Below are 24,414 nucleotides of genomic sequence, written 5' to 3' on the forward strand. Positions count from 1 at the left end.
AACATAAAAACAGATGGACAGCCCATCACCTTTGCATATTGTATTGGTTAGAAGCAAGTCACAGGTCCCTTCAAAACTCAAAAGAAGGGTTTATCCAAGGGCATGGACATCAGGCAGCAGGGATTTATCTTTCTACGACAGTCCACCATCTGACCCCATGATTCATATCGCAAAGACCCCAAGAGTCTCATCTCATACAGCATCAACTCATAGACAAAATCACATCATCTAAATGATGTCCAAGTCCAAATGCAGCTCCTGGGTGTCATCTGTTAAGTACAGCTCCTGGGGCACAATTCCTCTCCATCTGTCAAGCTGTGAAACAAGCGACCACCCTCCACACATCCAGATTACAGTGTTAGATCAGACATGACCAGGAAGGCACAGGTTAATCGCTATAGACATTTGGCTTCAAAAGAGCGGGAGATGAAAGGTAGAAAGGACTCGCTGAAATGCACCCAGGCAAACCTTAAAATTTTATTCTGTGGTTCTCTGATTTGAAAAGATAAAGTTTAAATTAGTGCTGGTGTTGAAGCAGAACTCTCAAAATGCTAGTCTTGGCACTGAGGTCAAGCTCTTCATCAACTTTCAGTTGAGAGCTCAGTGATTTTGGCCCCTACTAATATTCCAGCCACCCAGAACTGAGTGAAAAGTAAGGTCTAAGGATTAGGAGGCCAATTGGGTAATCAGCCGTCAACTTATATATGAAAATGAGCACCTTCGTGGGCACATCACAAATACACACCAAAAATCTGTCACACTCAAACTCCAAGTCCCAGGGGGAGATTTGCTAAAATGGATTACCTCCCAGACTGGTAAACATACAGGTAAACCTACAGGTAAAATATCTCATTTTCCCATCCCCTGACATCTTTTATTCACCCTGCTACTTAACAACTAGTAATTCTGCTTCTGGGTATGTTTAGATTTATTTCAGAGCAGTTGCTTTCATTTCCATCTTATTGTTTTACTCAAGGTTAAACCTTAATGTGGTGATACTGGAATGTGTCCCCACCTCCCCAGTGGTCTAGGTGCTCAGGACTGAGCACTCTTTGTTACAACCCCTCAGTTTCTTCTAATGTGCCCCCAGCCCTGAGAAACACAGGCCTAGAATATTTTAAGGCAGCTGCTCCTCTGTCTGGCCTCCAGGGGGCAATCGTGCCACTAACACAACTCTCAGAACAATGAGAAGATGCTGACACTCTCTGGGGGTGGGTGAGAGGCCTGAACTCAGGACCAAAAAGGAATAAGGATGAAAATTAGAAGCCTGAATAATATTGAGGTAATGAGGCTGAATCTCTTTAAAATTCTCCTAAAGTTTAGGAAAGTCTGTGAGCAACTCTTTCCTTCTCCTGCAAGCACAATTTTCCCAAAGCCTGTCTTCTACCCAATCCCAGGCTTGTAAACCTCTCCATTGGGAGAAGCTCCCCATTTCATTATCATGCCTTTGGGTAAAATGCACTTTATAACAATGGTTATAAAGATTCATCCTTTATGAATAACATAACAAACCCATGTCAGAATAACTTGGTCAGGAGAACTTGTTACTTATCTTGAGTAGGTCACCCTAAGCTTTACGTGTACCCATTGGTACTCATGTCATCTTTGACTCTTCTGGAATGATAATTTCAGCAGCCAGGATCTCAGAGTTTTCTGAAATAGTTCTCAGAAACAACCTGGATAAAGGCCACGGATCTTCTGTGGCTTGTATGTTAAGATACATCAGGGTAATGGCGAGTTGTGGGGTTGGGAGGACCCAGGAACATGATTAGTTCAAGGAGCTCAGGAACTGTCAAAATAAACATTCAGCTGCCTACCTATCTGGCTAAGAATCCTAATGGACTCTGGGATAATGATCGTTTATGAACAAAGTTGTTTAATATCCTTAAAAAATAAAACATTTTTACAAAGAAACTTGAGAAAAATTATACCAATTTTTAAAAATGCAATGGATATGAACAAATAATTTCCAAATTAAAAAAAAAGCACAAATATGAAAAGAATCCAACCTCATGATGAAAAAATGCATTATAAAACAAGGATATAATATTTTTTTCTCTACAAATTGTTAAATAATATTTTTAAATCATTAGATGCTGATGTCATGAAACAAAACTCTTAGAAAATACTATAGAAATGTCAATTTGTACAATCATTGGAAGGGTAATTTGTTGCTATATATAGTTATTGTACTCAACATTCTTATTCAGAAATTTATCCTTAAGAAATAATCAGAGATAGGGGTGCCTGGGTGGCTCAGTTGGTTAAGCGTCTGACTTCAGCTCAGGTCATGATCTCACCGTTTGTGGGTTCAAACCCTGCACTGGGCTGTATGCTGACAGCTCAGAGCCTGGAGCTTGGAGCCTGCTTCAGATTCTGTGTCTCCTTCTCCCTCTCTACTCCTCCCCCATTCATGCTCTGTCTCTCTCTGTCAAAATAAATAAACATTTTTTTTAAATTTTTAAAAAGAAAGAAAGAAAGAATCAGAAATAGTGGCACCTGGGTGGCTCAGTCCATTAAGTGCCAGACTTTGGTTCAGGTCATGATCACTATGTGTGGGTTTGAGCCCCACTTTGGGCTCTGTGCTGAGAGCTCAGTGCCTGGCACCTGCTTCAGATCTGTGTCTCCTTCTCTTTCTGTCTTGTCTCTGTTTTCATTCTGTCTCTGTCTCTCAAAAATAAATAAATGTAAAAAAATTTTAAAGAAGAAATAATCAGAAATATTGACCACAAGAAAACAAATCTCAATAAGTATTCAAGAATCAATATCATATAGGTCATATGTTTTTACTATAATGAATAAAGTTAGCTATTATCTATAAAAAGTCAACTTTAAATAAAAAGAAATGCACTCCTAAGTAATTTACAAACAAGGGGCACCTGAGTGGCTCAGTTGGCTTAGTGTCCAAGTCTGGATTTCAACTCAGGTCATAATCTCAGGTCATGATTTCAGCTCAGCTTCATGAGTTCGAGCCCTGTGTCAGGCTCTGCACTGACAGCGAGGAGTCTGCTTGGGATTCTCTCTCTCCCTTTCTCGCTACCCCTCCCCAGCTTTCTCTCTCTCACTCAAAATAAATCAATAAACTTAAAAAAAATTATTTATGAACCAGAAAATAATTATAACAGAATTGTTAAAATATTTACAACAAAACTGTCATGAAAAGTGTAAATTTTAAACTTGAGCAATGAACCTAAGCAGCACACAGAGAACTTTTTATAACTTGAAAATATATAAAAACTAAAAGACTGAAAGTAATGAGCTAAGAATTGAACCAGAAAGTTTTAAGAGAGAGTAAGAGTAAGCAAAAGTAGGAGGACAAAAATAGTCACAATCAGTGCTAAGATGAAGGCAATAAAGCCAAAGAAGCAAAGGAAAGAATCCATTTAAAATGGTTCTTTTGAAAGAATTAAAAAATGGGCAAATCTCTGATAGATTTATCAAAGAAATTAAGACGATAGAAAAACATGATCTAAAGGAAAATTGTAACTACAGACACAGTAAAAATTTAAATAATTATTAGAACAAACAAGGAATAAGTCCACACAAATTAATTTGAAAACTTGAACAAAATGTAAAACTTTCTAAAAATTATCATCTAGCAAAACTGAAAAAAAAATGAAAAGTTGAATTAAATGCACATTAAAGAAATTTAAATCTCTATACATACATATGTTTTCACAGGCAAGTTACATCAAACCCAAGACCAATAATTCCCATACCTGAGTACTGAGAAAAACAATAGCAAGACTACTACTGAACACATTGTATGAGACCAAGAGAACCACAATGACATAAATAAACAAAGATGGATGCCAAAGGACAATTATAGATGAATGTTACTTATGAAAAGCAATGACTGCTCCTAGAAATATTATCAAACCAGCATTGGATGTTAAAAAGTAATACTAATACACCAAGATCATTTGGGATTCATCTCAGGACTATGAGGAAGCTTTAATATTAGTACAACATACCGCACATCAATGGTATTCACTATAAAATTCTCTCACTAAATGCAGAAAAGTGATTTGGTCAAGTCTAACATTATTTCCCATTAACATCTCTTCACAAACTAGGAATAAAAGGGAACTTCCTTAACCTGACCTAGGTAATCTTTGAATTTGTTTTCAAAGGGACATGTTAAAAGCATTCCCTTAAAAATTTGAAAAATACAAAAGACTTCCAATATTATTCTTTCTATTCTATATTTCAGTAAATGTCTTAACAACTACAGTAAAATAATAAACACATTAGAACTGGAAGGAGAAAACATATCTGTCATTAATCACAGATAGCTGATTCCGTTTCTGGAAGAGGAAAAGTGTACAAGTGAGCCTAGAATGTGTTCTCCTCCCAGAAAACCAGGAAGCTATCATAGATTACAGAGGCCATGTCACAAAGGCTCAGGAGCCAGCCTGAAAAGATTTCTGCTGGTAAAGATGGGACAATTCCCACATCACTGAGACCATGAATCCAACCAACTAAAACACATCAAGTATGTTATAATCCATGAGTTCCAAAAAGAGTCCTCTTTGATTACTTTTGGGGATTTATCCTGGTTGCCTGGGATTTTCTTGGGACTATTTTGGTGTTTGTCCTGAGAAATGGCTCCATCTCAGGCAAACAGGGATGATTTGGTCACCCTTGAGGGGAATCAGCTCATTATCCTACAAACTGATAAATGAACGGAAAGTATCTTACACTTAACCTCAAAGTTAATCAATTATTTGACAAGAAAACATTATCTTCATAGAAATACTTCAGTTAATAGATGAAGTAGAGGGGCGCCTGGTGGCTCAGTCAGTTAAGCATCCGATTTCGGCTCAGGTCATGATCTCAGGGTTTGTGGGTTTGAGCCCTGTGTCAGGCTCTGTGCTGACAGTTCAGAGCCTGAAGCCTGCTTCAGATTCTGTGTCTCCCTCTCTCTCTGCCCTTCCCTGCTCGTTCTCTGTCTCTCTCTGTCTCTTAAAAATAAGTAAACGTTAAAAAATAAATAAAATAAATAAATGAAGTAGAAATGATATAATTAGAATGTCAAACAATAGATCTAGTCATTGCTTATCAACTGTCACTAACAACACACATACACACACACACCCGAAAAGACAATCTGACATTACATGTCTCTGAGTAAAGTACACAACCACATGATGTCTGGGATTTGCTTTAATTGAACCAGAACTGGAAGAGGTATAGATGTTCAGGGTAATACAAGTGTAGATGAGCAAGATTGGCCAAGACTTGATAATTGTGCAACCTAGACAATGAATACGTGCTCTTTTATTGCACTCTTCTCTCTGGTAGATGTTTGAGTTTTCCGTAATTAAAAGCTTTGAAATAGCAAGGTTAACATAAATATAAATTTTCAGAAATGCAAAGACTTATATTTACAATGTCCACCGATTGTTATTTAAAATAGTCCAAAAAGTAAACAATACAATGTCAAACAATGATGTTGAAACAAATTGTACTTACACAGCAGAGTAGTGTGAAGCTGTAAAAATCACATTTTCACATACAATTGAATGACATGGTGGCATATTCATACACATTATGTTCAACACAAAAAAGTTTTTTTAACTTGATCCCAATTCCACGAGAGTATACATATTTGCATTAAAAATACTGAAAGAAATGCAACAAAATGTTAACAGCATTTACCCCTGGGTAATGAGATTATGATTGGATTTTATGTCTACTTCTCCCTTTTGGTTATGTCCACATTGGACAAATTTCATGATAAATCACACATGACATGTTATCAATCAATTAGACAAGAGAGGCCTGGAGGAAGAGAGGCAGGAAGCAGACACAGACAGCAGGAGGTGTGACTAAACTTACGTATGCAGGAGGCCCGCTGCCAGCTTTATAGAAGCAAGACCACAGAGCCACCCAGTTCCAGGGACACTGCAAAGGGCCTGACAGGTGGCAGGCAGAACAAGAGCCATTTCACCAGCAGGAAGGGCCCCAACATGCAGTCTGGACTGCCTGCTCTCTTGTGCACAGTGGTGGCCTTCATCCTCTTCGGTAAGGAGCCCACCACCCCTGCAGCCGGGGCCCAAGGGAGGAGGTTTGGGCAAGAAGTTAGAAGAGAACTTGACTGTGCCTTTCTCCACTTTGTTTTCTGGGTGAAAACTGGGCTGTTTGTGACAGCTTTCTTGGGAGCAATGTCAACAACTATGTTATTTTTTCTTCTTTTCTACAGGTTCCAGCAATACACAGAGTGTCACTCAAACTCCAGGTCCAGTGAATAAACAAGAGGGAGAATCTGTGAGCTTGCACTGTAGTTTCACACTCAGCTATACTTACTATGTGATGAGCTGGTTTCGACAGCTTTCCAATGGAAAGATGACTGAAATCATTAATCTTTATTCTACTAGCACAAACACCAAGAAAGGACGATATTCTGTATCTCATCAGAAAGGAAACAAAGCCCTAAGTCTCACCATCATAGGCTTGATGCCTACAGACTCAGGCGTCTATTTCTGTGCTGTTGGAGAAACTGCACGGTGAGAGGAGTGACGGGGAGAGCCTTACAAAAACCCCCTGGGCTCAGCATGAAACAGCCACCTGCTCCAGGAGCTTAGGAGAAAACAACCCACAGAACAGGAAAAGGTAAACAGAAGGCGGGATGGGTGGCACTGGTGGGTCTAGAGAGGAAGTTGATGAATGTTCTAGCAACAATCTTTCCACATCTGGTATCAAAAGAAGAGATGTTGGGGCGCCTGGGTGGCGCAGTCGGTTAAGCGTCCGACTTCAGCCAGGTCACGATCTCGCGGTCCGTGAGTTCGAGCCCCGCGTCGGGCTCTGGGTGATGGCTCAGAGCCTGGAGCCTGTTTCCAATTCTGTGTCTCCCTCTCTCTCTGCCCCTCCCCCGTTCATGCTCTCTGTCCCAAAAATAAATAAACGTTGAAAAAATAAAAATTAAAAAATAAATAAATAAAAAAAAAAAGAAGAGATGTGGTTACAAAATCCCAGTCTCACGAGTATTTTCATCACAAAATCCCATAACCAATCAGGATATGCATCTATCTCTTCTGCTGCCCAACATCCATCCCTCCTTGTCTGGTGACCACACCTGGATTTTCCCTGGAGAACCAAGCAATGCATCCTCCTACCCCATGTTGAGGTTTAGATGGGCTGACCCCAGCCTTGGACTCCCTGACCAATTAATATAATTCATCTCTCTGACCACAATGATTATTTCAAGAATGGGTACCTGCCCCAAGTCTACATCCCAAAACTTAATATGAAACTCTTGGGAATACAGCTGGGGATGGAAGAGGCTAGGATATAACCCTACAGCTGTTAGCAGCCCTCTTCCCACCACAAAGGAAGAGCATGATCCTGAAAAGAGAGAGAATGAAACCGAGATCCCTTAACATTGTTTGAGGTCTGGACTCTGCAGTGATTAGAGAGCCACTTGGGATTTTTCAGTTGTGCACCCCATCTGTCTTCACTTGTGTTCCTCCAGAAGATGATAAGGATTCAAGTACAAGTCGTTTAGTTGGGATGTGATCCCAGGTTGCAAAGCAAGGGCAGTGGGAACAATGATAAGGAAGAGAAGTCTGCCAGTGAAGGGCATGTGTGGTAGCGCAATCCCTATCAAAATACCCCAGCATTTTTCACAGAGCTAGAACAATCAATTCTAAAATTTGTGTGGATCACAAAAGACCCCAAATAGCCAGGCAATCCTGAAAATAGAAAAGCAAAGTAGAGGCATCACTATTCTGGACTTCAAGGTATATTACAAAGCTATAGTCATCAGGACAGTATGGCACTGGCACAAAAACATAGATCAGTGGAACAGAATAAATAATCCAGAAATGAACCCACAACTATATGGTCAACTCCTGTGACAAAGCAGGAAAGAATGTCCAATGAAAAAGATAGTCTCTTCAACAAATGGTGTTGGGAAGACTGATGCAACCTACAGAACGAAATTGGACCACTTTCTGGACCACACACAAAATAAATTCAAAACGGGTGTAAGACCTAAATGTGAGATAGGAAACCATCAAAATCCAACAGGAGAATACAGGCAGAAACCTCTGTGACATCAGCTGTGGCAACCTCTTACTGGACACATTGCCGGATCCAGGGCAACAGAATGAAACATGAACCTTCGAGACTTCATCAAGATAAAAAGATTCTGCACAGCACAGGAAACAATCAACAAAATCTATGAAATGGAAGAAGATATTTTCAAATGACATATCTGGTAAAGGGTTAGTATCCAAAATCTATAAAGAACTTAATCAACTCAACACCCCAAAAAACAAATAATCCAGTTAAGAAATGAGCAGAAGACACGAACAGGCACTTTCCCAATGAAGATGTCCAGATGGCTAACAGACACATGAAAAGAGGCTCAACATCACTCATCATCAGGGAAATATAAATCAAACCACAATGAGATACCACTTCACACCTGTCTGAATGGCTAAAATTAATAACACAAGAAACAACAGGTGTTGGCAAGGATGTGAGGGAAGGGGAGCCCTCTTGCACTTTTGGTGGGGATGCAAACTGGTGCAGCCACTCTGGAGAACAATATGGAGGTTCCCCAAAAGTTAAAACTAGAACTACCCTATGATCCAGCAATTGATTACTAGGTAAATTTACCCAAAGGATACAAAAATACAGATTTGAAGGGATACCTGGACACTGATATTTATAGCAGCATTATCACAATAGTCAATCTATGGAAAGAGCCCAAATGTCCATCGACTGAAGAATGGGTAAAGGAGAGATGGTAGACATATACAATTGAATATTACTCAGACATCAAAAAAAAAAAGAAAAAAGAAAAAAGAAATCTTGCCATTTGTGACGATGTGGATGGAGCTAGAATGTATTACACTAAGTGAAAAAAGTCACTCAGAGAAAGACAAATACCATATTACCTCACTCATATGTGGAATTTAAGAAAGAAAACAGGTGAACATATAGGAAGGGGATAAAGGAAAAAAAGGAGAGAGGGGAACAAATCATAACAGACTCTAAATGATAGAGAACAACCTAAAGGGCTTTCTATCACTTGCAATCAAAAGAGACCTAACTAGAAACACTAATATAGACAACACTGGGTGAAACAAATTAACCAAACAAAATAGTTCAATACTACTTTTTAAAACTCCTGGCTTGCTGCAGGGGAGACAGGTTACAACTCCTCAGACTGTCCAGATTAGATCAATTGTTCAGCCCTTTCTTCCCACATCATCCAGGGTGGTAAAGGAGAGGGACAAATTTAACACTGTACCTGTTATTACACTGACGACTTAACTGTTCTCTCCCCTTTCAGACTCTTCTGCTCAGGGTCACCTTGCTTACTGCTGCCAGATTAATCTCCCTACTGTGTCCCTCCAAAGAATCTTGCTTGCTTAAGACTTCTGGATTCCTTGTGAGACTGTCCTTTTCCCAAATCTCAAATCCTGCTCCTGCTAGGTGCTTCTCCAGAAATATGTTTCCTCCCCATTTCTACCTTTTGAACTCACTGTCTCTCAAAATCTAGGTCACGCTTTGATGTTTCTGAGGATAGCCCAGAAGCAATGAGCATGCCTAGATCTCGTATCTTGGGTTCTAATACCAGTTTTCAATACTAGGAACCAGGGTTCCTTGGAGAAATGGCTGATTCTAGGGCTGGGACAGGGAATATGCCAGATAAATCTGAAGTATTTTGAAGTGTGAAAGAAAGAAAGAAAGAAAGAAAGAAAGAAAGAAAGAAAGAAAGAAAGAAAGAAAGAAAAGAAAAGAAAAGAAAAGAAAAGAAAAGAAAAGAAAAGAAAAGAAAAGAAAAGAAAAGAAAAGAAAAGAAAAGAAAAGAAAAGAAAAGAAAAGAAAAGAAAAGAAAAGAAAAGAGGAAAAGAACCACTACCACCTATGATGGGGCTATGTTAGGGGACATCAGAGTCAACTAAAAAAGCTCTCTGTGGCCAAAGCTGGAACAATTGAAGCAACAAAATAAAGTCATGCTGAGTAATAACCCAAAGTATAAAATAAATATCCATGAGTCACTGATATAAATAAATTATTGAATAAATAAGTGAGGCAGAACAAACTTCCCATGCTTTAGAATTCTAAATAATTTATTTAGATACTCCACATTTCCAACTCCTCAAGTGTGGGCTGCACGTAGTGAGTTCCTTCCAAAAGGGACAGTATGGAAAGGGTGACAAAAGAGCAACAGTGGATTGGGGTGCCTGGGTCACTCAATCCATTAAGCATCTGACTCTTGATTTTGGCTCAGGTCACAATCTCACAGCTTGTGAGACTGAGCTCTGGACTGTCAGTGTAGAGCCTCCTTAGGATTCTCTCTCTCCCTACCTTTCTGTACCTCCTCTGCTCACTCTCTGTCTCTCTCAAAATGAATGAATAGATTGTTTTTTAAAAAATGAAAAAGAGCAACAGTGGAGAAACCTGTCAAATACCAGCCTAGCTTGCTGATCATGGTCAACATCACCAGAGATGTTGATAGCATGTCACCTTGATATGACGTGAAGAGAAATGTCATGTTACCTCTGTGATCTTCCTCCCCAAAACCCATAACGCCAGTCTAATCATGAGGAAATCATCAGAAAAATCCTAATTGAGGGACATTCTGCAAAGCATCTAACCAATGCTCCTAAAAATTGTCAAGATCATCAAAAATAAGAAAAGTTAGGAGTGCCTGGGTACCTCAGTTGGTTTAGCATCCAACTCTTTTTTTTTTTTAATTTTTTAAAATTTACATCCAAATTAGTTAGCATATAGTGCAATGATGATTTCAGGAGTAGCTCCCTAAGTGCCCCTTATCCATTTAGCCCAACCCCCCTCCCACAAACCCTCCAGTAACCCTCAGTTTGTTCTCCATATTTATGAGTCTCTTCTGTTTTGTCCCCCTCCCTGTTTTTATATTATTTTTGTTTCTCTTCCCTTATGCTCATCTGTTTTGTCTCTTAAAGTCCTCATATGAGTGATGTCATATGATTTTTGTCTTTCTCTAATTTCACTTAGCATAATACCCTCCAGTTCCATCCACGTAGTTGCAACTGGCAAGATTTCATTCTTTGTGATTGCCGAGTAATACTCGATTGTATGTATATACCACATTTTCTTTATCCATTCCTCCATCGATGGAAATTTGGGCTCTTTCCATACTTTGGCTATTGTCGATAGTGCTGCTATAAACATGGGGGTGCATGTGTCCCTTCGAAACAGCACACCTGTATCCCGTGGATAAATGCCTAGTAGTGCAATTGCTGGGTCATAGGGTAGTTCTATTTTTAGATTTTTGAGGAACCCTCCATACTGTTTTCCACAGTGGCTGCACCAGCGTGCATTCCCAGAGCATCCAACTCCTGATTTTGACTCTGGTCATGATCTCAGAATTGTGGGAATGAGCCTGCATTGGGCTCAACACTGAGCATGGAGCCTGCTTGCAATTCTCTTTCTCTCTCTCTCTCTCTCTCTCTCAGCCTCTGTCCTCTGCTCATTGCTCTTTTTCTCTCTAAAATAAAATAAACTTTAGGACACCTGCGTGGCTCAGTCGGTTTAGCACCTGACTTCAGCTCAGGTCATGGTCTCACACTTTGTAGCTTCAACTGTGCTGGTTCTGTGCTGACAGCTCAGAGTCAAAGCCTACTTCAGATTCTGATTCGGGTCTCCCTCTCTCTCTGACACTCTCCCGCTTGTGCTCTGTCAGTCTCTGTCTCTCAAAAATAAATAACAAACATGAAAAAAAAGTTTACAAGAAATAAATAAAATAAAATTTAAACTTAAATTTAAAAAAAATTTTAAAAAAGAAGAAAAATCTGAGATATTGTCATAGCCAACTGGAGCCTAAAGAGATATGAAAACTAAATGTAATGTAGTTTCCTTGGGGGACTCCGCAGGAGATGAAGAACTTTAGGCACTCAAAGTAAAACTACTGAAGTATGAACTGTAGTCAATAATAATATATCAGTATCATTTATTAATTGTGGCAAATGTACTATTTTAAGATGTTCATCCTAAGGGAAACTGGGTATGCAGTATGGAAATTATGTGTACTATCTTCAAAACTCTTCTGTAAATCCAAAACTGTTTGAAAATTAAACATTTATTATAAAATGCTTATAAAACTATAGATTTCTTATGACCTGCATGTTGTGGAGGGAGAACTACAATTTTATATATAGTCATATCATTATGTATACATCAAAAGGAACTTTGAACTGTGTTATCCATACATGGCCCACTAGCTAACGTGGCTCTTAAACACTTGGATTGTGATGAATCCAAATTAAGATGTGCTGTGAGTATAAAATACACACAAAGTTTCAAAGGCTTAGTATAAAGAAAAGAATGTAAACAATCCTATTAATAGTTTTATGAACCAATGTTGAAATGATATTTGGAGATTACCAGGTTAAATAAAATATATTTTTAAAATTAATTTTATGGGGTGCCTGGTGGCGCAGTCGGTTAAGCATCCGACTTCAGCCAGGTCACGATCTCGCGGTCCGTGAGTTCGAGCCCCGCGTCAGGCTCTGGGCTGATGGCTCAGAGCCTGGAGCCTGTTTCCGATTCTGTGTCTCCCTCTCTCTCTGCCCCTCCCCCATTCATGCTCTGCTCTCTCTGTCCCAAAAATAAATAAAAACGTTGGGAAAAAATTTTTTTAATTAATTTTATATATTTATTTATAGTTTCTTTCAATGTGGCTACTAAAAAATGTAATATATTTATGTGGCTCACATTGTACTTCTATTGATAGTAGTGATCTAAAAGATAGACATGAAATGTTAATAATAGTTATTCCCAGCAGTGGAATTCAGGGTAATTGTTTTAGCTTTCCTTTTTCTAATTTTTTTTCAATAAATGTGGGTTCCTTGTACAATAAAAAAAAGTAATAAAAATAAAAAGACACAAAGAACTATTACTATGAAATGTCACCCTGAAAGATGGAAGCACCAAACAGAAACGTCAAGCCAGAGAGTCCTTCATTAATTAATTATTCATGCATTCATTTGAATACACATACATTAAGTATCCCATGTACAAAGCACCGGGACAGTTTCTGGGAATACAAACACACAAAAAAAGATGAGCTATAATTATTTCCTACAAGTTCACTTTCCACTTGGCCAGTTAGGCTTATAAATAAAACTTTAAAACACTGTAAGGTCAATGATACTATGGGATTCCTGTTGTCAATTCTCCTCTATTTCCTGCTTTAAATGTTGCTGTTTTTCTGGCTCCAACCTTAGTCTAATCCTCTGTCCACACCTGGACAGAGAAACTAATACCTGTGTGCCAATGACTATGCCTCTAACCTTGATTTTGCTCCAGACCTATGTATGCAACCCACAGCCTTTGGGTCAGATGACCCTTGAGCAATATAAAATGTGTAAGTCTAAAACCCATAATCTTTTCACCTTCCCTACTTCAAACTCTTCTGCCTCCATATTTCTTGTCTTAATTAGTGATACTGTCTTACCTTACAGCTCTGCATAAAAGGCAGATTTAGGTATTTTACTTCACTTCTCACAGCTCTTTAGACTTAGCCTGGCACAAGCCCACATACGATTCGCATTTAGCTGCCTCATCTCCTGACATATCTGTCACCAATGTAGACCTGGAATTACCAAAATACTAAATTCAGGAAATATCATGAGTTAACACGCCTCTCGTCTCCATCCTTCCCTCTACCCTTCTCTTTGTTTGGAGTTTCCAACCTCATCACCACCTCCTCCTCATTGCCCTCTGACTTGTTCTCTCTCAAGCCTTCCTTGATCTTCTGGGCAAATTTAAAGTGTCTCTCCTCTGGCCCCCTATGAAATTTGTACTTATCTATAAGAATAGCACTTATCTCCTTACATAATTTTGTATTTATTGCCTGCTTCCTCTAGGATACTCAATTTCTTGAGAGCAAGGATTATGTCTCTTTCACCTCAATATTCCCAACATGACACAGAACATGACAAGTAGAAGACTCTCAAGTTTACTGAATATTTCCCATCTTCCTCCACCTTTCTTCCTCTACTGGGATCACTCTTACCCCCTAGAATAGTTCCTTGAGTGCCCCAAGCAGACTTCCATCTCTGGATATTTTTACGAGAGTAGTCTTGCTTCAAATGTTGCCTTCACCCATCATTCAGATCACTGTTCAAATGCTACCTCATCATAGATGTCTTTCCTTCAACCTTATATAGTTAGTACTCAAGCAACACATCCCTCTTTCCCCTTACCCTGTCTCACATTTTTTTCATGGCAGTCATCATTAGCAGACATCATTATATATTTGATGGCATATTTTTTATCTGTCTATCCACCAGAATAAAATCATCAAGAAGCGTAGGACTTTGTCTGAATTATTCAACAAATGAATAAAGATCTGATGCATGTATGAAAAAAATAAGTGATGTTATTTATCACCTACACATGACACTGTGTCTCTTCCATTTACTCTCCATCTGATTTTATTCTCATCAAGACATGTATCTAGGACAAAAGAAGAATTAAGACACAAAACTCCCAGATTTGTGAAAGATAATAAGACTCAGTAAGGAATAATATTATAACTTTAAAAGGGGGCAATGGTTCAGCTAACCATTGTTTTTATTAATTTTGTTTTGAGAATGCGTTTTACCCTCTAATTCATTTATTCAACAAATATTTATACACACCTATCATTTGTTCCTTTTGAAAACTTAAAAGCTGCCTAATACATTTGTATCACTGTTCATAGTTTACAAGGTCCTTTCTGACATTCCAATGTATCCTCATAAACAATTCTTTTCCTAGAGGTTGCCCAGAGTTCCTAGTGGTCTCCTGCACTTTCTTTGGGCCTTTTCAACATGCTGCCTACGTCCCCAAGACAGCAAGGAGAATCTCTCATCTTAGCTAATTCAGAAAACTGTCCTAATGTAACAAAAAAGCAGAGGCCTAGCCTGTCACCTTTGCATATTGTATTGGTTAGAAGCAAGTCACAGGTCCCTCCTACACTCAAAAGAAGGGATTAGCCAAAGGCATGGACACCAGGAGGCAGGAATTTATCTCTCTACCTTAGTTCACCATCTGACTCCCAAAGATTAATTAATATTCCTTCTACTTGCAAAATACATTCACTCACAAACACTCCCAATGAACCCAAGAGTCTCATCTCATATAGCGTCAGATCTCTTACAAAATCACATCATAAATGATGTCCAAGTCTAAATGCAGCTCCTGGGTGTCATCTGTTAAGTACAGCTCCTGGGGCACAATTCCTCTCCATCTGTCAAGCTGCAAAACAAGCGACCTGCCCCAACACATCTAGATTATAGTGTTAGATCACACACGACCAGGAAGGCACAGGTTAATAGCTATAGACATTTGGGTCCAAAAGAGGGGGAAATGAAAGGCAGAAATGAAGCTGGGCAAACCATAGGAGTTCCTTGATTTGATTTAAGGCCTGGAAATAATTCTCAACGGTGATCCGTTGGCTTTTACTTCTGCCCTCAGAGTCATCTCTTTTCTTTCACGAAAGGTAACACATGGATGCAGTTGAGTAGTTTTATAAACCTGCTTCCTGCCAGTAGAGTTTTAGGGGTCTGACCTCCTCCTTTTATTCTATATTCTGTCCCTTTCAATCCAAGCTGGTAGTGTTTCTGCTGAAATCATTTTCTCAAACACCTCCTGGGTCTCCCGTGGTTTTAATGAAGTTTACTCTTTTCAAAAAAAGCCACATCCATAGGTCCTTTCCAGAAAAACTGCACCTGTGGCCCGTGCTCTGATGGCTGAGGGACCAATCTCTTAAGCTTCTTAGAAGTCCTATCGTTTGCTTGGGAGTCACATCCAAATCTCTTGAAAGAGCTCCTTATGTGACTGAATACTCCCACCCCTCAATCCTTCTGAGGTTTTGATGAAAAGTTATGTAGTCACACTGTCAGTTTTTTCACTCTATCTTAATTTTAGCACCTTTTTCCATTTGAAGAAATTGAGAACTTTCAGATTCATCCAGTCCTGGTTCCATTTTGTTTAACAATTCTTTCCTCCATTTATCTCTCTTCTCTTCATTTCAGCAGCAAGAAGAAACCAGGTGGAACCTTCATACGTTGCTTGAAATCTCCCCAGCTTTACAACCGAGTTCAGCTTCTGTGTAACTATAGGAGGCAATTTCACAATTTTTCTGCAACTCTTGACATGGATTCCCTTCCTCCAGTTCCCAATGACATATTCTTTACTTCCTTCTAAGACTTCACTAGCAGTATCCTTAAAGTCCGGATTTCTGTTAACCCTTAATATAGAGCAGATAGAGCTGTATCTAGAAACACTGCCAGCTTTCCCTCCCTGATGCACACACCAGGAAGTCAGGATCATGCAGAAAGTCACTTTATAACTTAAAATCTCGCCATCGGGCACAGACCTGACAGGTATTTCAAGGTGTTTCTCTCTTCCTTCCACCTGTTCCCAACTGTTCTACATCCACTATGTTTCTACATCCATAAATAAAAACTTCCAGAAAAAAACTTAGACAAAGTCAGTAAGACTACTAACAGTGTTTTGCTTCTTTTAGATAGAGACAGTGCAAGGAAAATTCTATGTATATGATTAGAAATAGAAAGACTTCCCAGGTAATGCAAAATGAGAATTCTTGGAGTTCTTGTATCCCATGAGATCAGAGTATGAGAGGGCCAGGCAATAAAGATAGAGAAGAAGGTACTAAAGTAGAGTAGCTGTACTTTATATTTATTTGTTTGTTTGTTTGTTTGTTTGCTTGTTTGTTCACCAAAACTGAAAGGCTCTTATGACTTTTCAGATGTTGAAAATAAGGAAGTTTGGCTAGAGGGCCTCATGAGGCCCTTAAATCTAATTTTTGTGATGCTATGATTTGAAAAGATAAAATTTAAATTAGTGTTGGTGTTGAAGTAGAACTCTCATAATGCTAGTCTTGGCACTGAGACCAAGCTCTTGATCAAGTTTCAGTTGAGAGCTCAGCGATGTTGGCCCCTATTAATATTCCAGCCAACCAGAACCCAGGGAAAACAGTGAAAAGTAAGGTCTAAGAATTAGGAGGCCAACTTGGATAATCAGCAATCAACTTATATACGAAAATGAGTACCTTCGTGGGCACATCACAAATATACACCAAAAATCTGTCATACTCAAACTCTAAGTCCCAGGGGGAGATTTGCTAAAACGGATTACCTCCCAGACTGGCAAACATACAGGTAAACCTACAGGTAAAATATCTCCTTTTTTCCATCCCCTGACATCTTTTATTTACCCTGCTACTTACTATGAGTAATTCTGCTTCTGGGTATGTTTAGATTTATTTCAGACCAGTTGCTTTCATTTTATTTTTAGTTTTTCACTCAAGTGTAAATGTTAATAAAGTGATACTAGAATGTGTCCCACATCCCCAGTGGTCTAGGTGTTCAGGACCTAGCACTTTTTGTTACAACTCCTCAATCCATTCTAATGCACCCCAACACCCCCGCCCCCAGCCCTGAGAACCACTGGCCTAGAATACTTTAAGGAGGCTGCTCCTCTGTCTGGCCTCCAGGGGGCAATCGTGCCACTAACACAACTCTCAGAACAATGAGAAGATGCTGACACTCTCTGGGGATGGGTGAGAGGCCTGAACTTAGGACAAAAAAGGAATAAGGATGAAAATTAGAAGCCTGAATAATATTGAGGTAGTTGAGGCCAAATCTCTTTAAAATTCTCCTGAAGTTTAGGAAAGTCTGTGAGCAAATCTTTTCCTTCTTCTGCAAGCACATTTGTCCCAATGCCTGCCTTAGACCCAACCCCAGGCTTGTAAACCTCTTTATTAGAAGGTCCCCACTTCATTTTCATTCCTTTGGATACGATTCCCTCTATAACGGTGGTTACAAAGGTTCATCCTTTGATACTCATGCCGTGTGTGACTCTCCCAAGTGACAATTTCAGCCGCCACGATTTCAGGGTTTTCTGAAATACTTCCCAGAAACATCCCGGAAAAAAGCCACAGAGGTTTATGGTTTCTTTTTAAAGATATATCAGGGTGATGGTGAGTTGTGGGGTTGTGAGAGCCCAGATACACGATTAGTTCAAGGAGTTTAGGAGCTGCCAAAATAAACATTCAGCTGCCTACCTATCTGGTTAAGAATCAGTAGTGGAGTCTGGGACAATGATCTTTTACGAACAAACTTTTTAATCTCCTTTAAAAAATATTACAGGGGCGCCTGAGTGGCTCAGTCGGTTAAGCATCCGACTTCGGCTCAGGTCATCATCTCACGGTCTGTGAGTTCAAGCCCTGCGTCCGGCTCTGTGCTGACAGCTCAAAGCCTGGAGCCTGTTTCGGATTCTGTGTCTCCCTCTCTCTCTGACCCTCCCCCATTCATGTTCTATCTCTCTCTGTGTCAAAAATGAATAAACGTTAAAAAAATTATTACAAAGAAATTAGAGAAAAATTGTACCAATCTTAATAAATGCAATGGATATGAACAAATAATTTCCAAATTACTAAAATAACAAATACAAATAAAAAGAATCCTCGGGGCACCTGGGTGGCTCACTCGGTTAAGTGTCCCACTTGGGCTCAGGTCATGATCTCGCGGTTTGTGAGTTCGAGCCTCGTGTCGGGCTCTGTGCTGACAGTTCACAGCCTGGAGCCTGCTTCGGATTCTGTGTCTCCCTTTTTTCTGGCCTTACCTCACTCACACTCTGTCTCTGTCTTTTTATCTGTCTCAAAAGTAAATAAAAATAAAAAAAGATTTTTTTAATGTTTTAAAAGAGAGTAAGAGTAGACAACAAAAGTAGAAGGATAAAAATAGTAATAATCAGGGCTAGAATTAAGGCAGTAGAGACAAAGAAGCAAAGGAAAGAATCCATTTAAAATGGTTCTTTGAAAATAATTAGAAAATGGACCATTCTCTAATAAAATTTATCAAGGAAATAAAGAACATAGAAAAATATTGTGTAAAGGAAGACTGTAGCTACAGACACAGTAAAAATTTAAATAATCATAAGAAGGCAGGAATAAATCCATACAAATTAATTAAAAACTTAAACAAAAAGTAAGACTTTCTAAAATTTGTCATCCAACAAAACTGGAAAGAAAAATTGAAAACTTGAATTTACAGGCAAATTAAAGAAATATAAAACTCTCAAAAAAACATGGTGCTTCACAGGCAAGTTACATCAAACCCAAGACCAATAATTTCCATTCCTGACTACTGAGAAAAATAAAAACAGGAAGACTACTACTCAACACATTTTATGAGACCAAGAAGACCACAATGACAATAATAAACAAAGGTGGATGACAAAGTACGATTATAGGCCAATATCACCTATTAAAAACAATGACTGCTCCTAAAAATATTATCAAACTAGCACTGAATATTGAAAAGTAACACTAATACACCATGATCATTTAAGAGTCACCCCAGGAGTATGAGGAAGGTTAAATATAAGTGCAACATACCACACATAAAGACAGTAACTATAAAATTATCTCACTAAATGAGAAAAGTGATTTGGTCAAGTTTAACATGTATGTCTAATTAAAACCTCTTTACAAACTAGGAAGAAAAGGGAACTTCCTTCACCTGAACAAGGGAATCTCTGAATTTGTTTTCAAAGGGAGGTATTAAAAGCATTCCCTCAAAAACTTGAAAAAGAGAAAGATTTCCAATATTATTCTTTCTATTCTACATTTCACTAAATGTCTTAATGACTGCAGTAAAATAAGAAAAACATTAGAAATGGAAGGAGAAAATACATCTATCATTAATCACAGATAGTTGATTCCATGGCTGGGGGAGAAAGTGTATAAATGAGCCTAGAATATCTTCTCCTCCCAGAAAACTAGGAAACCATCACAGGTTACAGAGGCCATGTCACAAAGGCTCAGGAGCCACCCTGAAAAGATTTCTGCTGGTAGAAATGGGACAATTCCCACATCAATAAGACCATGAATCCAATCAACTAAAACACATCAAATATGTCAAGTATGTTTAAATCCATGAGTTCCTAAAACAGTCCTCCTTATTTACTTTTAGGGGTTTATCCTGGTTGCATGAGATTTGCTTGGGACTATTTTGGTGTTTGTCCTGAGAAACGCCTCCATCTCAGGCAAGCAGGGATGGTTTGGTCACCCTTGAGGGGAATCAGCTCATTATCCTACAAACTGACAAATGAATGGAAAGAATCCTACACTTAATCTCAAAGTTAATCAAATAATTGACAAGGAAAAATTATCTTAACAGAAATGCTTCAGTTAAAAAATGAAGTAGAAATGATATAATTAGAATATCATTTTGCAAACCAACTCCCATTCAAACAATAGATCAACACAGAGAGACACACACACACCAAAAGACAACCTGACGTTACATGTCTCCTGTGTAAAGGACACAACCCTATGATGTCTGGGATTTGCTTTAATCTAACCAGAACTGAAAGAGGTATAGATGTGTAGGGTGATACGGGTGTAGACAAACAAGACTGGCCATGACTTGATAACTGTGGAACCTGGAAATGAGTACGTGCTCTTTCATTGTACTATTCTCTCTTTGGTACATGTTTGAATTTTCCATAATTAAACACTTTAAAATAACATAGTTAACATACAAATAAATTGTCAGAAATGCAAAGACTTATACTTACAATTCCGACCAAATCTTATTTAAAACAGTCAAAGAGGAATCAAAACAATGTCAAACAATGATGTTTAAACAAATTAAGGTCTGCTTACACAACAGAGTAGTATGAAGCTGTAAAAATCACATTTCACATACATTTGAATGACATGGTGGCATATTTATATACATAGTGTTCAACACAAAGAAGATTTTTAATTGGATCCCAATTTCATTAGGGTATGAATACCTAATACTGAAAGAAATACATTAAAAATACTGAAAGAAATACAACAAAAAGTTGTCTCTGGGTAATGAGTTTATCATTCATTTTATTGCCTATTTTCTCCCTTTTCGTTATGTCCACACTGGACAAGTTTTCCTTCATGATAAACCATACACAACATGTTACCGATCAATGAGACAAGAGAGGCCTGGAGGAAGAGGGCAGGAGGCAGGCACACACAGCAGGAAGTGTGACTAAGCTGACGTATGCAGAAACCCCACTGCCAGCCCTATAGAAGCAAGGCCACAGAGCCGCCCAGCTCCAGTGACACTGCAAACGGCCTTGCAGGTGGCAGGCAGAACAAGAACCACTTAACCAGTGGGAAGGGCCCAAGGATGCAGTGCGGACTGCCCATTCTTTTGTGCGCAGTGTTGGCCTTCATCCTCTTTGGTAAGGAGCCCACCACCCCAGCAGCCAGAGCCTGAGGAAGGGAGTTTGGGAAAGAAGTTAGAAGAGAACTTGACTGTGCCTTTCTCCACGTTGTTTTCTGGGTGAAAACCTGGCTATTTGTGATAGCTTTCTTGGGAGCAATGTCAGAAGCTAAGTTATTTTTTTCTTCTTTTCTACAGGTTCCAGCAATACGCAGAGCATCACTCAATCTCCAAGTTCAGTGCAGGGAAAAGAGGGAGAATCTGTGACCTTGGACTGCCGTTTCACACTCAACTTTGATTACTACGTGATGAGCTGGTATCAACAGCTTTCCAATGGAAAAATGACTGAAATCATTTATCTTGTATCTACTAGCACAAACACTAGGCAAGGACGATATTCTGTGTCACACTGGGCAAGAGACAAAACCCTAAGGCTCACCATCACAGGCTTGACGCCCACAGACTCAGGCATCTATTTCTGTGCTCTTGGAGAAGCTCCACGGTGAGAGGAGTGACAGGGAGAGCCTTACAAAAACCCCCTGGGCTCAACACTTGCTCCAGGAGCTCAGGAGGAAACAACCACAGGACCAAAAAAAAAGGTATACAGAAGGCATGGTAGGCGACACTGGTGGGTCTAGAGAGGAAGCTGATGAATGTTCTAGCAACATTCTTCCCACATCTGGTATCAAAGGAAGAGTTGTGGTTACAAGATCCCAGCCTCAAGAGCATTTTCACCTCGAATCTGGTGCCTAAGGATGATCACATAGCCAATCAAGATATGCATCTGTCTCTTCTGCCTACCCAATATCCATCCCTCCTTTTCTGGTTGACAAGACCCTGATTTTCCCTGGATAAACAAACCACACCTCCTTTTACTCCATATTTGGTTTTAGATGAGGCTGACGCCAGCCTTGGACTCCCTGACCAATTAACATAGTCCATCTCTCTGACCACAGTGATTGGTTTAAGGATGGGTACCTGTGCCAAGCCCACATCCCAAAACTTAATATGAAACTCTTATGAATACGCCTGGGGATGGAAGAGGCTAGGATATAACGATTCAGCTGCCAGCAGCCCTCTTCCCACCACAATGGAAGAACATGATCCTGAAAAGAGGGAGGGAAACTGAGCTCCCTTAACATTGTTTGAGGCCCTAGACCCTGCAGTGATTAGAAATGTACTTGGGATTTTTCTGTTGTAGATCCCAGCTGTCTTAGCTTGTGTTCCTCTAGAAGAAGACAAGGATTCAAGTGCAAGTGATTTAGTTGGGAGGTGATCCCAGGATCCATGGCAGAGGCAGTGGGAAGAGAGAAACGAAGGGAAGTCAGCCAGTGAAAAGCATATGTTTTAACGCAATCCCTATCAAAATACCACCAGCATTTTTCACAGAGCTAGAACAAACAATCCTAAAATTTGTATGGACCACAAAAGACCCTAAATAGCCAAAACAATCCTGAAAAAGAAAAGCAAATCTGGAGGCATCACTATCCTGACTTCAAGCTATAGTCATCAGGACCGTATGGTACTGGCACAAAAACTGACACGTAGATCAATGGAACGAATAGAAAAGCTAGAAATGGACTCACAACTATATGGTCAATTAATCCTTGAGAAAGCAGGAAAGAATAACCAGTGGAAAAAGACAGTCTCTTCAACAAATGGTGTTGGGAAAACTGGATAGCAACATGCAGAACAATGTAACTGGATCATTTTCTGGACCATACACAAAGATAACTTCAAAATTGATGAAAGACCTAAATGTAAGATAGGAAGCTATCAAAATCTTAGAAAAGAACACAGGCAGAAACCTCTTTGACACAGGCCACAGCAACTTCTTACTAGACACATTACCAGATCAAGGGAAACAAAAGCAATCATGAACTATTGGAACTTCATCAAGATAAAAAGCTTCTGCACAGTGAAGGAAAGAATCAACAAAACCTACAGAATGAAAGAAGATATTTGTAAACAACATATCTGAATAAGGGTTAGAATCCAAAATCTATAAAGAACTTAACCAAACTCAACACCCAAAAAAGAAATAATACAGTTAAAAAGTGGGCAGAAGACATGAAAGGATACTTTTTCAAAAAAGACATTCAGATGGCTAAGTCACATGAAAAGATGCTCCACATCACTCATCATCAGGGAAATACAATTCAAAACCACAATGAGACACCACCTCATACCTGTCTGATGCCTGAAATTGACAACACAATAAACAACAGATTTCGGCAAGGATGTGGAGAAGGGAAACCCTCTAGCACTGTTGTTGGGTATAGAAACACGTGCAGCACTCTAGAGAACAGTATGGAGGTTTTTCAAAGTTAAAAATAGAACTACACTATGATCCAGCAATTGCAATACTAGGTATTTACCCAAAGAGTACAAAAATACAGATTTGAAGGGGTCCATGTACCCTGATGTTTATAGCAGCATTAGCAACAGTAGCCAAATTATGGAGAGAGCCCAAATGTCCACTGAATGATGAATGGGCAAGGAAGACGTTCTATACATATACAATGGAATATTATTCAGCCATCAAAAAATGAAATCTTGCCATTTGCAACAATGTGGACAGAGCTAGAATGTATTATGCTAAGCGAACTCAGTCAGGGGAAGACAAATACCATATGACCTCACTCATATGTGGAATTTAAGAAAGTAAACAGATGAACATATGGGAAGGGGGTAAAGAAAAAAGGAGAGAGGAACACAAACTGTAATGGACTCTTAATGATAGGGAGCATACTGAGGGTTGATGGAGGGAGAGGGGTGGGAGATGGGCTAGATGGGTGATGGGCATTAATGAGAACATTTGTTTGGATAAGCACTGGGTGTTGTATGGAAGTGATGAATCACTGAATTCTACTCCAGAAACCAATATTGCGCTGTAACTCACTAACTAAAATTTAAATTAAAAAAAAAAATTAGAAAAATCGATCCATCATTCAGGGCCTGTGTATTCTCAAGCCAACCGTCACTGTGAGCACCAAGACTTTCATCATACCAGGGAATTTTTAACAACCCATGGGAGACACTTGCCTCAACTTATCCTGCTTGAGGGCCAGAGAAGCTAGGAGATTGATACTCCTAATCCTGCATGTCACTGGTGGAGGACAGGGCCCAGGGATATGAGTGATGATTCCCCAGTACTTATGTCTGCCAAGCAGCTGTGCAGTAAGAAAAA

The 24,414-nt window shown here is 39.2% G+C and overlaps 1 long non-coding RNA gene and 1 gene segment (V, D, J or C); one reads left to right on the top strand and one right to left on the bottom strand.

Moving 5' to 3' along the window:
• The window catches only part of LOC123583370, a 110,717-nt gene that overhangs the window by 9,501 nt on the left and 76,802 nt on the right, over window positions 1–24,414 (bottom strand). The gene's annotated exons all lie outside the window — the stretch shown is intronic.
• LOC123583332 lies at window positions 5,521–6,546 on the top strand. The segment is given in 2 exon segments: window positions 5,521–6,027; window positions 6,206–6,546. Coding segments are annotated over 2 exon segments (492 nt in total).

The sequence above is a fragment of the Leopardus geoffroyi genome, chromosome B3 (assembly GCF_018350155.1).
Source record: "Leopardus geoffroyi isolate Oge1 chromosome B3, O.geoffroyi_Oge1_pat1.0, whole genome shotgun sequence".
NCBI classification, from domain to species: domain Eukaryota; kingdom Metazoa; phylum Chordata; class Mammalia; order Carnivora; family Felidae; genus Leopardus; species Leopardus geoffroyi.